Source organism: Candidozyma haemuli, assembly GCF_002926055.2.
Source record: "Candidozyma haemuli strain B11899 chromosome Unknown A_2014730914, whole genome shotgun sequence".
Lineage (NCBI taxonomy): Eukaryota > Fungi > Ascomycota > Pichiomycetes > Serinales > Metschnikowiaceae > Candidozyma > Candidozyma haemuli.
The window spans coordinates 61,530-73,870 of record NW_020289906.1 but is presented as its reverse complement, the minus strand read 5'-3'; the positions used below and the strand labels follow the sequence as shown (position 1 = coordinate 73,870).

General features: G+C 47.5%; 4 protein-coding genes across 4 annotated transcripts; 3 read left to right on the top strand and 1 right to left on the bottom strand. All coding sequences in view use genetic code 12, as the record gives it.

Annotated features, from left to right (window-relative positions):
• Positions 1 to 288: 288 nt before the first annotated feature.
• CAT2 (carnitine O-acetyltransferase) lies at positions 289 to 2,133 on the bottom strand (the record flags this gene model as incomplete). Its single annotated transcript, XM_025483787.1, has 1 exon — positions 289 to 2,133. The coding sequence occupies one exon, from the start codon at positions 2,131 to 2,133 to the stop codon at positions 289 to 291; it is 1,845 nt and encodes a 614-aa protein (XP_025342002.1).
• Positions 2,134 to 5,034: 2,901 nt separating this feature from the next.
• Positions 5,035 to 6,411, top strand: HSX11 (Hsx11p; the record flags this gene model as incomplete). Its single annotated transcript, XM_025483786.1, has 1 exon — positions 5,035 to 6,411. One exon carries the CDS (start codon positions 5,035 to 5,037, stop codon positions 6,409 to 6,411), a length of 1,377 nt encoding a protein of 458 aa, XP_025342001.1.
• Positions 6,412 to 6,926: 515 nt separating this feature from the next.
• Positions 6,927 to 8,702, top strand: CXQ85_000025 (putative ferric-chelate reductase; the record flags this gene model as incomplete). The annotated part of the gene is made up of 1 exon (XM_025483785.1): positions 6,927 to 8,702. One exon carries the CDS (start codon positions 6,927 to 6,929, stop codon positions 8,700 to 8,702), a length of 1,776 nt encoding a protein of 591 aa, XP_025342000.1.
• Positions 8,703 to 10,443: 1,741 nt separating this feature from the next.
• On the top strand, positions 10,444 to 11,790 carry CXQ85_000024 (SEC14 family lipid-binding protein; the record flags this gene model as incomplete). The annotated part of the gene is made up of 1 exon (XM_025483784.1): positions 10,444 to 11,790. The coding sequence occupies one exon, from the start codon at positions 10,444 to 10,446 to the stop codon at positions 11,788 to 11,790; it is 1,347 nt and encodes a 448-aa protein (XP_025341999.1).
• Positions 11,791 to 12,341: the final 551 nt, after the last annotated feature.

Here is a 12,341-nt window from a genome sequence, read left to right as displayed (position 1 = left end):
AGGGAAGGAATAGAGAATGCAAGGTGAAGCAGGTCTGTATTGGTGAATGTGGTTGTGGATTGGATTGTAAAAATGAACAAAATGGGCGGAAATGGGGGTGTTTTGGTTGGTGTGGTGGATGTCCGAATGCGGCCTAGCGGTTGCAAATGCTCACCATACATAGAGGCTGGGGAACCACCACACATAGACTGGGGAACCACCACACTGGAGGATTTCTACATTTGGGCAAATATCACACATAAATACTTTTGCGTCGAGCTCTATCATATAAACAAGCCACATCTTCGCTTAGAGCTTGGACTTGGAAGGCAACTGGGTGGACAAGACCTGCTTCATCTCGTTGGCAGCCTCGGTCAAGTAGTATCTCATATAGTCAGATCTCAAGCCGAAACCTCTCTTACAAGAGATGTGGACATGCAACCAGTCGTTGTTAACCAAGTAGGCCAAACCGAATCCCTGGTCAATGACCTGGGACCAACCCCAACTCTGGAAGTACTCAGAAGGAACCTGAGAGGAGGAAAGGTACCAAGTAGAAGAGTACTTGTACACTGGGTCCTTGAAGAGACCTGGAAGCTCTTCACCGTCCTTAAGCATCTGCAGCAAACCGAACAAGTGACGGTCAACACCCTTACCGTCAGCAGCCTCAACAAGGTACTTGACGTGCTGCTTGCAAGCGTCGTTGAAAGCGGCAATCTTGGCCTCGTTGGAAGCGTTGAAGTCAGAGAAGGTCTCGACGAACTTCTTGGCCTCAACGGAAGCAGATCTACCAGTCTCAGTTCTACCCTTCAAGTACTTACGGGTAGCAGCAGACTCGTAGGTTGGACGAACCTTACCGGTCAACTTGTAGTAAGCCAACTGGATCAACATCTGGACGTAAGCGTCTGGGGAAACCTTGAACTGCTTGATCAAGTTCTTACCGTAACCGTAGTACTGGAAGACCTCCTCGTCGTGAGCAGCAATGGTCTCGTCAAACTTAACCTTAGCAGCCTCAATGTCAGCTCTAGCCTTAGGGGTAATGTCAAATGGCAAAGCAGATGGAACCTCTGGAACAACCTCAGAAGCAATAGAAGTGTCGTTGGCGATCTCCTTGATGAAAGCAGCTGGGTCCTCCTTGGCAATCTCCAGCAAGACAAAGTTGTTCATCTGGACGGTTGGGGTAGCATCCATTCTAGAGTGCTCACCCAAGAAACCAGAGTTACCGTTCTTAGAAACGAAGAACTCCAATGGCTTGTCGAAGAATCTGTTCTGGCCGTCACCGTGCCAGTTGTTCTTGGACTTCTCCTCAATGGTGATTGGGGTGTTGTCGTCAAGACAAAGAACGAAAGAGGAAGCAAAGATGGTCTCGAAAGAGGCGTCGTTGACGGTAGAGGCGCCAACCAAGTGCTCGTAAGTGTTCAAGTACTCGTCTCTGTTCAAAGAAGTAAGAGCACCAACACCAAGACCACGTGGGACCTTAGGGTTGACAACATTGACCAAGTAGTCCAACTGCTTGAAGATGGCAACCTTGGACAAAGGCTGGCCGTTCTTGTCGTGGTGGTAGACCTTGTAGAAGTTGTTGTTCAAAGCAACAATGAAGTATCTGTGCTCAGCAGGGTCGTACAACTTGGTGACGTCGCTGCCAGCAGCTGGAACTCTGGAGTTGTTGAACATGTACTTGAAAGCGTTCATACAGTAAGGGTTACCCTTGATGATCTCAGGCTCCAAGGTTTCGTTCTCGACGCTGCCAGCAAACTGGGTGGTGTAGTAGGCAATCAAAGAGGCCTTGTACAACTGGTTCTTGCCAATGGCATTGTTCACGTCCTTGTGGTTGAAAAAGTACGAAACGTAAGGAACAACTGGGTCTCTGTAAGACATGTAAGCGTAGTCATCCCAGTACTCAGCCAACCAGTTGTCCTTGCCCTGAGCAAACTCCTCCAATCTCTGCTGGAGAACCTCACCCTGGCCACCAGGACGGGAGAATTCCTCCACGATGGCGGTGGTGGACTTCAACTGGGACTCAGTCAAAAATGGCTCCACGGTACGCAAGTACTTGGTACAAGTCTCTTGCAAAGTGGGCACAGGCAATTTGGGAAGCTGCGATTGGTACTTGAACAAATCGCCTTTAGGCACCGAGGAAGAGAACTTTCTGGTCATTTTAGCGGCGGATCTTAGCATTTGTTTCTAAAAGGGGGGAAAAGCCGGGAAAAATAGAGCTTTAAAAAGATGAAGAAAGGAAAGTTTGGGTAGGCGACTTTCTGAAAATTCCGAATCTGCCTGGGGGTTTCCAAGCTTCTTTATATGTCGGGACAGGTTGTGAATTGTGGGGGTGGCCGCGGACCGAGGAAGCGTGCACTACTACGGCAGGGCCGGTGGTGGCTGCGGGACTGGGGACTGGGGATGATCAGAGTCAGCAAGGGGGTGCCAGTGGGTGTAGAAGTCATTCACATCACGTGAGTAGCCTGACTTCTCTGACTCTGATTTCAAATCCCCATAAAAAAGGCACTTCCCATCCAGAGTGTGTCGCCTGGAAGCGACCTCGGAAAGTAAAATTCACATTGGCATCCTGCGCGAAGGCCAAAAAACGACTAAGTGGATGCGAAAAATTCGGAAAAAAAAAAAAAAAATTACAGATAGCAAAAAAATAAATAAAAAATACCGGTTACAAAAAAAAGGGGAAACATGGGAAATTCAAGGAATAACGGGTTTTTGGGTCCCCAAGGAATTGAAGTAGTGTTCTTTGTCTTTTGGGCGTTTTGGGTGGTCAACCAGGCAAGGTGTGTTTGATGGCACTGAAAAACTGCCGACATGCCGAGTCCGCTTGGGCATGCCACACCAGAGCATGAAAAAGGCAGAAACCGTAGGTTGACGGGAAGTAGTACAAAGAGATGAGGGTTGGTGGTGGGAAGGAGGAAGGGGTTGGAATATGGCTTTGGGTGGCGTTGAATTGGCCAATTGGGCTATTGGGTATGGCTTTTCTGGGACTGCTTAGGCTCTGTGGCTACGGTATTTTTCACCTAGAGCCAGTAAACCCATGTAAGGTTCAGATGTCTACTATTTCTTGTTTTTTGCAGACAAAACCAATACCATTAAAAAAACCTCTTTTCAAGTACCTACCACCTTCTCGACCACTTTCTCTCCCTTCGTCTCATCAATGGCATCGCCTTTCTATTGTTTGTGGGTTCCCCAGATTAGACCTCGGACTCAACAGTACCCGTTCCACGACCGTTACGTCATTAGAAACCACGCATAAACCAAAAACAAACCAAATCAAATTTCCTCTACCACTTCCACTTGTTTTCTCCCTCGGTACCACTCGCCAGCTGCCCATTTCATGCTCTTAGCCTCGTGCAAATTTGCAACCATTGGTGCCTGGCTGCGCAAATTAAACAATAACACATTAGGAGCCACAAAGGAACCGATTTACGAGGCGCATGGCGGGCTTTCATTGGCCCTTACCATGGGATTCTTGCTTCTGCCCTGGTATGCGGTGTTTATCCTCGGAGCGACTCCGGTTGACGTTTGTGGGGCTCATCATGAACAGACATAGACTATGGAAGCCAGAGAGATGAATAAGGTGAAGGGAATCAGCCTACAAAATTTGTCTTCATTTAGGTAGTGTTGTTTGTTTTGTTGGTGTTGGGGAGCCACAGTCTTGAGCCTTCTCTGCTTGTCTTTCTTGGACGGTCTTTGTGTATCCCGTCTCCAGGCTTGGGCTTTCATTTGTCACGTTCCTGGTTTGGAAGCTTCAGGTTTATCGTCAACTTACGAGCTTATGACGTATTTTGCTCAGTGGCTTCACCATGGACCAATCAGATAACTCGGCAGCTTCAAGACAAGAAAATGGGCAAGAAAACACCATTCCAATTGAGCCGATAATGGCCAGCAAAGCGCCCCGTAGGTCCGAAACCAAGGGAATTCTTAGTCTTCTTGCCGCTTTTGTAATTCCCAAGGCCCAATAAGAAGCCTGTTTATTGGATGTTCCTACCTCTACCGTGAATTAACCGTAACTGCATCTTCAGCCGATGAATATTGCCAGGTTTTCTGGATCCACGGAACGGAGTTACATTCCTGCAATGCTTGGAATCTCGTAAACCCCGGATTTCTATTATGAAGCCCCACAAAATGACGTATAAGGCCTCGGTATAGATTGAAGAAGGTAGGTCAGTGGAATGGCTGAGGAAAGGTTCTTCTTTCACATTCGTTTGCAACGAACCAGGTAGCCACGGAAGGGGAAGTGAAATACACTGATTCAGTGTAATAGGGGTTTTTAGGGTCTCTTTGGTTCGCTGGTTTCCTGTTTTTTGCTTTGATTAATTGTCTGGCTGTAATCAAATGAATGGACCAATACCTATGGAGATTCAAAAGAAGTAGAGAACTTGATTGCTTTTGAATTAGTAAAAGTATAATAAATGGTGCCAAATTTTGGTTGAAGAAGAATTTCAATGCTTAAAGAGCTGTGTGTGAACATCCAAGCGAAACCTTTAAAGAAGCATGGTCCACTTACTACACTTCAGCGCTTCGAGTCAATAAAGCTAAAGCATCTTTTGGATGACTTCAAACTGAATCACTTTTCCAAAACTTGTCAAAGATGAAAGGTCTAGCCCTACCTTCTTCAAGTCCAGTCACTGCCTACCACTGTAGAACGGCTCTCCAGAGAACCATTCCCACTAACCCTATATTTCCCAACAATATAGATCCCAAACCACTTAAAAAGCTAAATCACCAAAGGCTTTCAATAAAAAGAAAAAAAAAAAAAAAAGTAGATTCTATAATCCCCAGTCTTCCACTGCCTCTAAGCATACATTGGCTACTCGCATTTTGCAACCACTAACTGTACCAGCAGTAACCACCCCAGCCTCCCAAAACCCACCAATACCATAACATCACTAAATCCCTCAAAACATCCTCTCCACCTAATACTCCCGTTTCCCATTTTCCCTTTCCTTTTCACCCACTACTACTTGTCCTCCCCAGCTGCTACGCCTACGCCTACACTGCCTACTGCGCGTTGAATGAGCTTTTTTTCACCAACCAGATCTACTGTAACCACCCAAAATGGGCCTTCTCCTGGCACTAGCGGCCTTTGTGCTAATATGGTACATTGTGATATTGATCGTGGCCATTGCTGGCTTTACGTGTATTGCCATTGTGTTTAGACGGCCCCTGCCGCCGTCCCATAACCTCCAGATCCTCGAGCCAGTGACGATCATCAGACCCATCAAGGGCATTGATCCCGAGCTTGCGCTGTGCTTGGAGTCTTCCTTCTTACAGAACTACCCTCAGGAGAAACTCCAGATCTTGTTTTGCTTATACGAGTCTTCTGACCCAGCCATGCCCATTTTGCAACTGCTCATAGCGAAGTACCCTCATATAGACGCGAGTATACTTGTCTCAGAACCAGGGGAGGACTACTACGGGCCCAATCCTAAGGTGAACAACTTGGCAAAGGGGTTTAGACAGGCCAAGTACGATATAGTGTGGATTTTGGACTCGAATGTGTGGGCACTGCCCAATATCGTGGCCAACTCGGTCGCTGCTATGATGAACAACACCAACTGCGGCACCAGCATCAACCATAGAGGCCGTGCTGTTCGTCTTGTTCATCATGTGCCGTTGGCGGCTTCTCTAGACATATCTGGAACGGGCTCTTCGCTAGACGAGATGTTCTTGTTCACGTCTCATTCGAAGTTCTACGTCAGTCTCAATAACCTTTCGATCGCTCCGTGTGTGAATGGCAAGTCTAACATGTACAGACGGTCAGATTTGGACCGTGCGGTGGCTCTGATATCTACTAAACGGTCTGAATTCTTTCATGAAGAGTCCGTGGTGACTGACGCTGCACGCGTAGCGTCCAGAGGCCCAGGGCACTCAATCAGTTTCTTTGCAAAGTACATTGGCGAGGATAATATGATTGGAATAGCCTTGTGGGAATACTGCTTTGGGCGTACGGCTCTTACTGGCGATGTGGTTTTGCAACCACTCATCTCTCTGACTGATTCTATCCAAGAATACTTCAGCCGAAGAGTCCGCTGGCTACGCGTTCGTAAGTACATGGTGCTCGCTGCCACGCTCGTTGAACCTACTACGGAGCTGATAGTGTGTGGAGTCATGGGTACGTTTGGCCTTTCTGTGCTCTACTGGGACCGCCTCTTCAGCTGGAAGTTCTTTGCGTTCCACATGCTCTGCTGGCTCATTTGTGACTACACTCAATACAACATCTGGATGCGGCATCTAGACCTGGTGGTTAGGCCCCCTTATTGGTTTGCCAACATGGATAGTAAACGGAGGTCCGTGTGGCAATGGTGCCGCTTTTGGGTAATGAGAGAAATATTTGCTCTCCCAATTTGGATCACCGCTATGGTTGGACACGAGGTAAACTGGCGTGGGCGCCCCTTTAGAATCAAGCAAGACCTCTCTGCAGAGGAGCTTTAGATGATGCATACCTTGCCAAGGCATACTTAATTGCATACCCCCAAAAACTCATCTATCTTTAGAGATAACGACTCGATATCATGTCGTACCCCTGCCGAGCAAAAATTTTTCAGCGTTGACGCAGGTTTCCGAGACCCGTCAAATTGGCTGCAAAGAGGTGCAACTAAAGCTGTACAGCTACGGCAAATCAGCAAAAAAGAAGACTAGAATGAGGATAACCTAAATCACTGTTTTAAAAGCGCCGTCTTATCCGCCGTTGCCGCCGTATTGTTCAAGAATGGCCTTTGCTCGTAAGAAAAAATTGACACATTATGGAGAGGCAGATAACGGTCTAATCGAGTAACGAAAAATGCTCACCAAAATGCTCACAGTAGTGATGGGCAACACAAGGGCGTTCATTCGTCAATCCCTTTCTCCACATAGAGAAAGTGGAAAATGCTGATAAATGTAACCTGCTGTGGCATTGATAAGACAGCTACTTTGCTCTCTTTTTCTTTTTCAACGGTCGTTTCAACATGAGAGCTTCTTACAAGGGCCTTGACTGCCTTAATGATAAGCAGGATCCCATGTACCAACACTACCATACTGTCTCGCAAGAGCAGGTGCCATGGACCGACCAGCCGTGGTATGGGTTGGTTACGCTATACTTTGGCGTGGCTACCATTTTTGTGGGAATGGTGAAATGCTTCTGGTACATGTGGAAAGACTACCGGTACATCTCCAGCGGGAGAAAGATGCCTTCGATCGTCTCCACCTTCACTAATGTCTTCACTGCTTACTGTCGTCTCGTTGGTTATCAGCAGGTTCCAGAAGTCTTCGTTCGGTACCTCAGTTTACCTTCCTCGCTAGGCTCGGTGATTTACCTGTTTATTGCATCAGGATACCTTCTATGCTTTTGCTTTATCCCTCACTTCTGGTATCGTGGTTGCCGAGGTTTTGGCTCGCCGCCGTTGGCTGTGAGAGCTGGTATAATGAGCACTGCCTTGACTCCATTCATTATGATTCTTGCTGGTAAAGTCAATGCAATCACCATCCTCACGGGCATCAGTTACGAGAAATTGAACTGGATTCACCAATTTGTTGGCGTTGCCGCTTTGGTTTTGGCGCTTGTCCATACCATTCCATTCATTTACCAGCCTTTGCAAGAGGGAGGTGTTGAAAACCTTGCCAAGGTCAACAAGGATTACCTTTATGTTACTGGCTGGCCTCCCACTATCTTTATCATCTTGTTGTGTGCTCTTTTTAAGAAGCAAGTACGTGAAAAGATGTACGAGCTTTCCTTCCACCTTCATTGGCTTTTGGGTCTCGGGTACGTTGCCTCGCTTGGTGTCCATGTTTACGATCAGTTGGATCAGCAAAACTGGATTTGGGCTACTGCTGCATTCTGGGGAGCTCAATGGATTTGCAGAATTATCTTGAAGACTTTCTGTAGACCAGGCTCTGGTTTCTTGAAGTTCAGAGAAGCTGAAATCAGAAAGTTGGATGGAAACACGTTTGAAGTTGCAATTGATAGAATTAAGGGATTTTCATGGCGCCCTGGTCAGCACTGCTTCTTGAGGTTTGTTGGTAAAAGAATCGTGGATAACCATCCGTTCTCTATTGCCACTATTAAGGAGGATGACAAATTGAGATTTATTATCGTTCCAAAGAAAGGACTCACAAGGAAACTCTATGATGGATTGGAGAATGCTGTTTCCGTCAAGAAGAAGGTGCTTTTGGATGGACCATACGGTGGTACTTTCAGAAACCACCATGCTTTCGATTCTGTTCTTCTTATGGCCACAGGCTCGGGTGTCACAGTTGCCTTACCATATCTTCTATCGTTAGTTAAGGAGACGAAGCTGGTTGTGAGAGCGATCGATTTCAGATGGATTGTTCGTCGTGAACGCGATATCGGCTGGATCAGGCATGAGTTGAACGAGGCCATGGAGCAGGCTGGCCAGAAGCTTGAAGTTCACGTCTACGTTGCAGGCGAGGAAGCCTCGGAAGTCGTTACAGCCGACAAGGATTCATGGAGCAGCAAGGAAAAACAGCTTTCACAAAGCTCAGAAGAAATAAGCGTGCCTAGCGGGTTACAGATCCACTATGGCCGTCCAGACGTTCACAATATCATGGCCGAGTACCACTTGAAGATGCTACGCCGCAACCTTATCATCAGCTCTGGCAGTGACCTCATGAAGCGTACGGTCAGCCAAAAGTGTGCTGAATACCAGACGGCAGTTCTTACCACCGACAGAACGCAGCCGTACATTGAAGAAGTGTGTCTCCATACTGAATCGTTCGGCTGGTAATGACCGGCAGGCATGGCCCAAGACGAAAGCATTAGTCTAGACTTGGACAAAAACACAAGCAAAATCAAGAAAATTACGACTTGTAGAATATTGGCAACAAATAGACGCAGCACATACTAATTAGCGAATTGTTGATGTATGGCCCACTAAAAAAAAAGAAGCCATTCTGCGTTTCGGCAGTTTTCAGCCGAACTGAAGTTTCACAGGACCACAAGCAATCAGCTAAGTCGTGATCCCTGTCAAAGTTCATGTGCTTCCAAGGGCATACGCTGAGTCTATGCTTAGGCAGTGAGCAGCACCAGCAAGCATACTAAGCCAGAGGCCGATCCCAGGAGGCTCTTGTGCGTTGAGCCGAGTTAAGGTAAGTTTCCCGATCTGGAGAGACCCCCCGAAGCCTCCCCATAACAACCGAAACACGTCTATCTAAAGTGGTATTGGGCAGATCAAGGGGTATAGTGATCTACGATACTTTTGCAGCCGCCCCTCTCTTTATTCTTTGCATGGGCCCATGGCAAAGCTTACTCAGGCGAGAGATCGACGGTATCTCTACAGAAGAGATACTTCAAAGGAAGTGTCTGCAAAGAAGTGTCGTTTGTAGTAAGTAGGTAACCTCATGAAATGGCTGCGAAAAACACACTTCTGGGGGTTGCCCAATGGGGAAAGAAGACGTCGATGGGTACATCAACGTCAGACCCTGCTTTCCCCTGCCCCTGCCCCTGGCCAGCAGCTTCTCCAAACCGTAGCCAGATCAGATTCGATACTTTTTTCCAGACTAATTATGAGGCTCAGAGGTCAGAAAATGCCGTCCGATCCAGCCGCCAGCGCCAGCCCCAGGCAGTACGTCCATTCATCGTGTGCCACCACAGAATGTTGTGACCAAAAACGATCCGACAGAACTACAATAAGATCGTACTAAAGGACCAGGCGACCAGAGACCAGACCTTTTGGTCTGGTCAGTGAATCGCTTGGCCTGGTTGGCCTGGTTGGCCTGGTCAGGTCGTCCTGGCACTGGAGTTCACATGCCGCAGCCAAACAAGGCAAACCCTCCATTACCCAAACAGGCAGCCAGCCAGAGGAAGAAAGCCACCCCCAAAAAAACCAAGACCGAGGGTTAGGCTTTTCATAATACAAAGGGCATTCACTGTGAATGGCTGGAAGGATAAGCGAATAAAGTAAGCGAGACGAAAATGGTGACCAGCCCAAGAGGAGGCCCCAAGAGGAAGTGCCCAGTGGAGGCGCCCAAAGTCAAAACCAGAAGTGAAAAAAGTGCGGCAGTATTCCATGTTCTGCGGGGACTCTGGCGAAAAAAACCCACATCCACCCAAACTACCCACCCAGCTGCCTTCCTCACTCCCTGCCTGCCTTCCTGCCTTCCTCACTTCCTCCCTCTGTAAATGAACGGCACAGCGGCACATGCACCCTGTCGAGTCCAGCGCCAGGAGGTCCAGAAAAAAACCACCCTCCAAAAACCACCCGGAAATCCTCTCCTTTTATAGTAGACCATCCTTTTGCCCTGTTTCTGTTCTTTGGTTTCTGCCTTCTACCCTGGCTTCCTCCTGCCTGTCTGGCTGGTGCTACGGCGTATTCTCATGTGGGTAGTTTGATGACTCGCGTCGCACCCGCAGGGCTGCCCTTTCATATATGCCTGCCTGCAGCCACCCTCGCAGGCGGTCAAGATCCTTATAAGATCCAGTAATCCTGGTCCAAGTCAGACCCCAAGGAGTATTTTCCACTTTTCGCCATGACCACTCGTATCCAGCAAGGCCGTGTGTGGTCGATGGACCCGACTCAGGAGATTGTGCTTAAACAGGCGTGGGGCATTTTGTTGAAGTTTTTTGGGTATGAGCTTTCGCTTAAGCTAGACGAGCTTGAACTGGGCAAGTCCTTGGTGAATTCGGCCCCTGGCATTCCGGGAGGTCGGCGGGCCGAGTCCGTGTCGTCTGTGTCTAAGGATTCGCTTCTGCTTAGTTCTGGCGGTTCGTCGTTTGCGTTTCAGTCTTCCAATACCAATATCAAGAGCGTGTACTATCTGCTTGAAACTGGCGGAATCGACGACGCCAGCAGTGGCGCTTTTTCTTTGTACCACCAGGAAGAACACCCGGCGTTGTCTCGGTACATTCCAGAAGACCTCCATCGCAGTTTGTGGAGTGCTGTGAAGAATGGCAGTGCCGATAACTACTTGTTACGGTTTATAAGACTTTCCAACGGCGACCGGAAGGCGGCTCTTAAATGGATCGCTGAGGTTTTGGACTACAGAGTGAACAAGTATAACATCACGGATATTACGTTTGACGGTGACGCGGTGCCTTACTTTGAAGGGAAGTCGCCTCAGCTCATCGAGGCTTTCAGAAGAAACGAGGTTTACGTGCGTGGAAACTCCAGAAGCGGCTGTCCGCTTGTGGTGGTGAGAGCCAAGGAACATTTCAGGCTGAACTGTCCTGACGCCGACTACGAAAAGCTCATCATCATGCACTTTGAATGGCAGGCTCTTGCCATGCAAGAGTTCAAGAAAGGTGTTGACCAAGCACATGTTCTTTTCGATTTAACTGGCTTTACTTTGAAGAATGCCGATTTCCATGCCGTGAAAATGGCTGTTAAGCTTTTCCAGAGGATCTACCCTGACTGCGTGGAAAAGGTGTACATCCATAAGGCGCCAAAGATCTTCAGTGTGATGTGGAATATTATTGTGAAATGGATGAGACCCCATTTACGTGAAAAGCTTATTTTCACCCACACGTACGACGAGTTGAGAAAGTATATCGAGTCGAAGTACATTCCAAAATCCTTGGGCGGTAAGGATAAGCACATTCCTACGTATATCGAGCCCACCGAGTTCAACTCCAAGAAGAAGGACGCTGACGCTTTACTAGGGAACCTTTTACGACAAAGAGACGATTTGACCATCAAGTTCATCGAGAACACTATCAAATGGATCGAGGCTGCTACCCCAGAAGAATCCAAGGGCTATCTCGATGAAAAGGTTAGACTTTCAAAAGCCAGAGCACAAAACTATGTCTTTTTGGACCCCTATCTCAGAATGAGAGGACCTCACGACAGAAACGGTGAGATTCTCAGCATAAGCTACTAAGGACAATTCCAACCTATTTGTTTCTCCTGCTGGTTTGGGAAGCTATCATTTTTCTTTTTTATCTCCGCTGGCCGGAAAACTCAACAGCAGTTGTATTACTAGAATGTGGCGTCTTTGGTAAGACGTCAGAGGGCAGCAATAGCTCTAGAACGGGCGATCCGCCTCTTGTATTGGCGAGCCTCTCTCGCTTCGATGGGTGTATGAATAAGATCTACCAAGATGGTATCTGAGTGTGAATTTTATATCTACTTGACAAAGACTGTAATGATCAATTGTTAACATTGTGTTGTAGAATGTCATACATATCTCCTTTTATCACAATAGGGCTCTTCGAATGACTCCTGGTTGTTAGTCCAAAGTAGCGACCGTGATTATCCTTTAAGGATCAGCCTCTCCTACATTGTGCTTGTTTCTTGATTTAGTTATGCACAACTTTGTCAATTACCAGCCATAGTGGTATTACCCGATATGGAAGCCATGACAAGGCACATCTGCTAGAAAGCACTAAAATGGATAGCCAGATTAGCTTCGTAGGTTAGCCTATCTAAAAA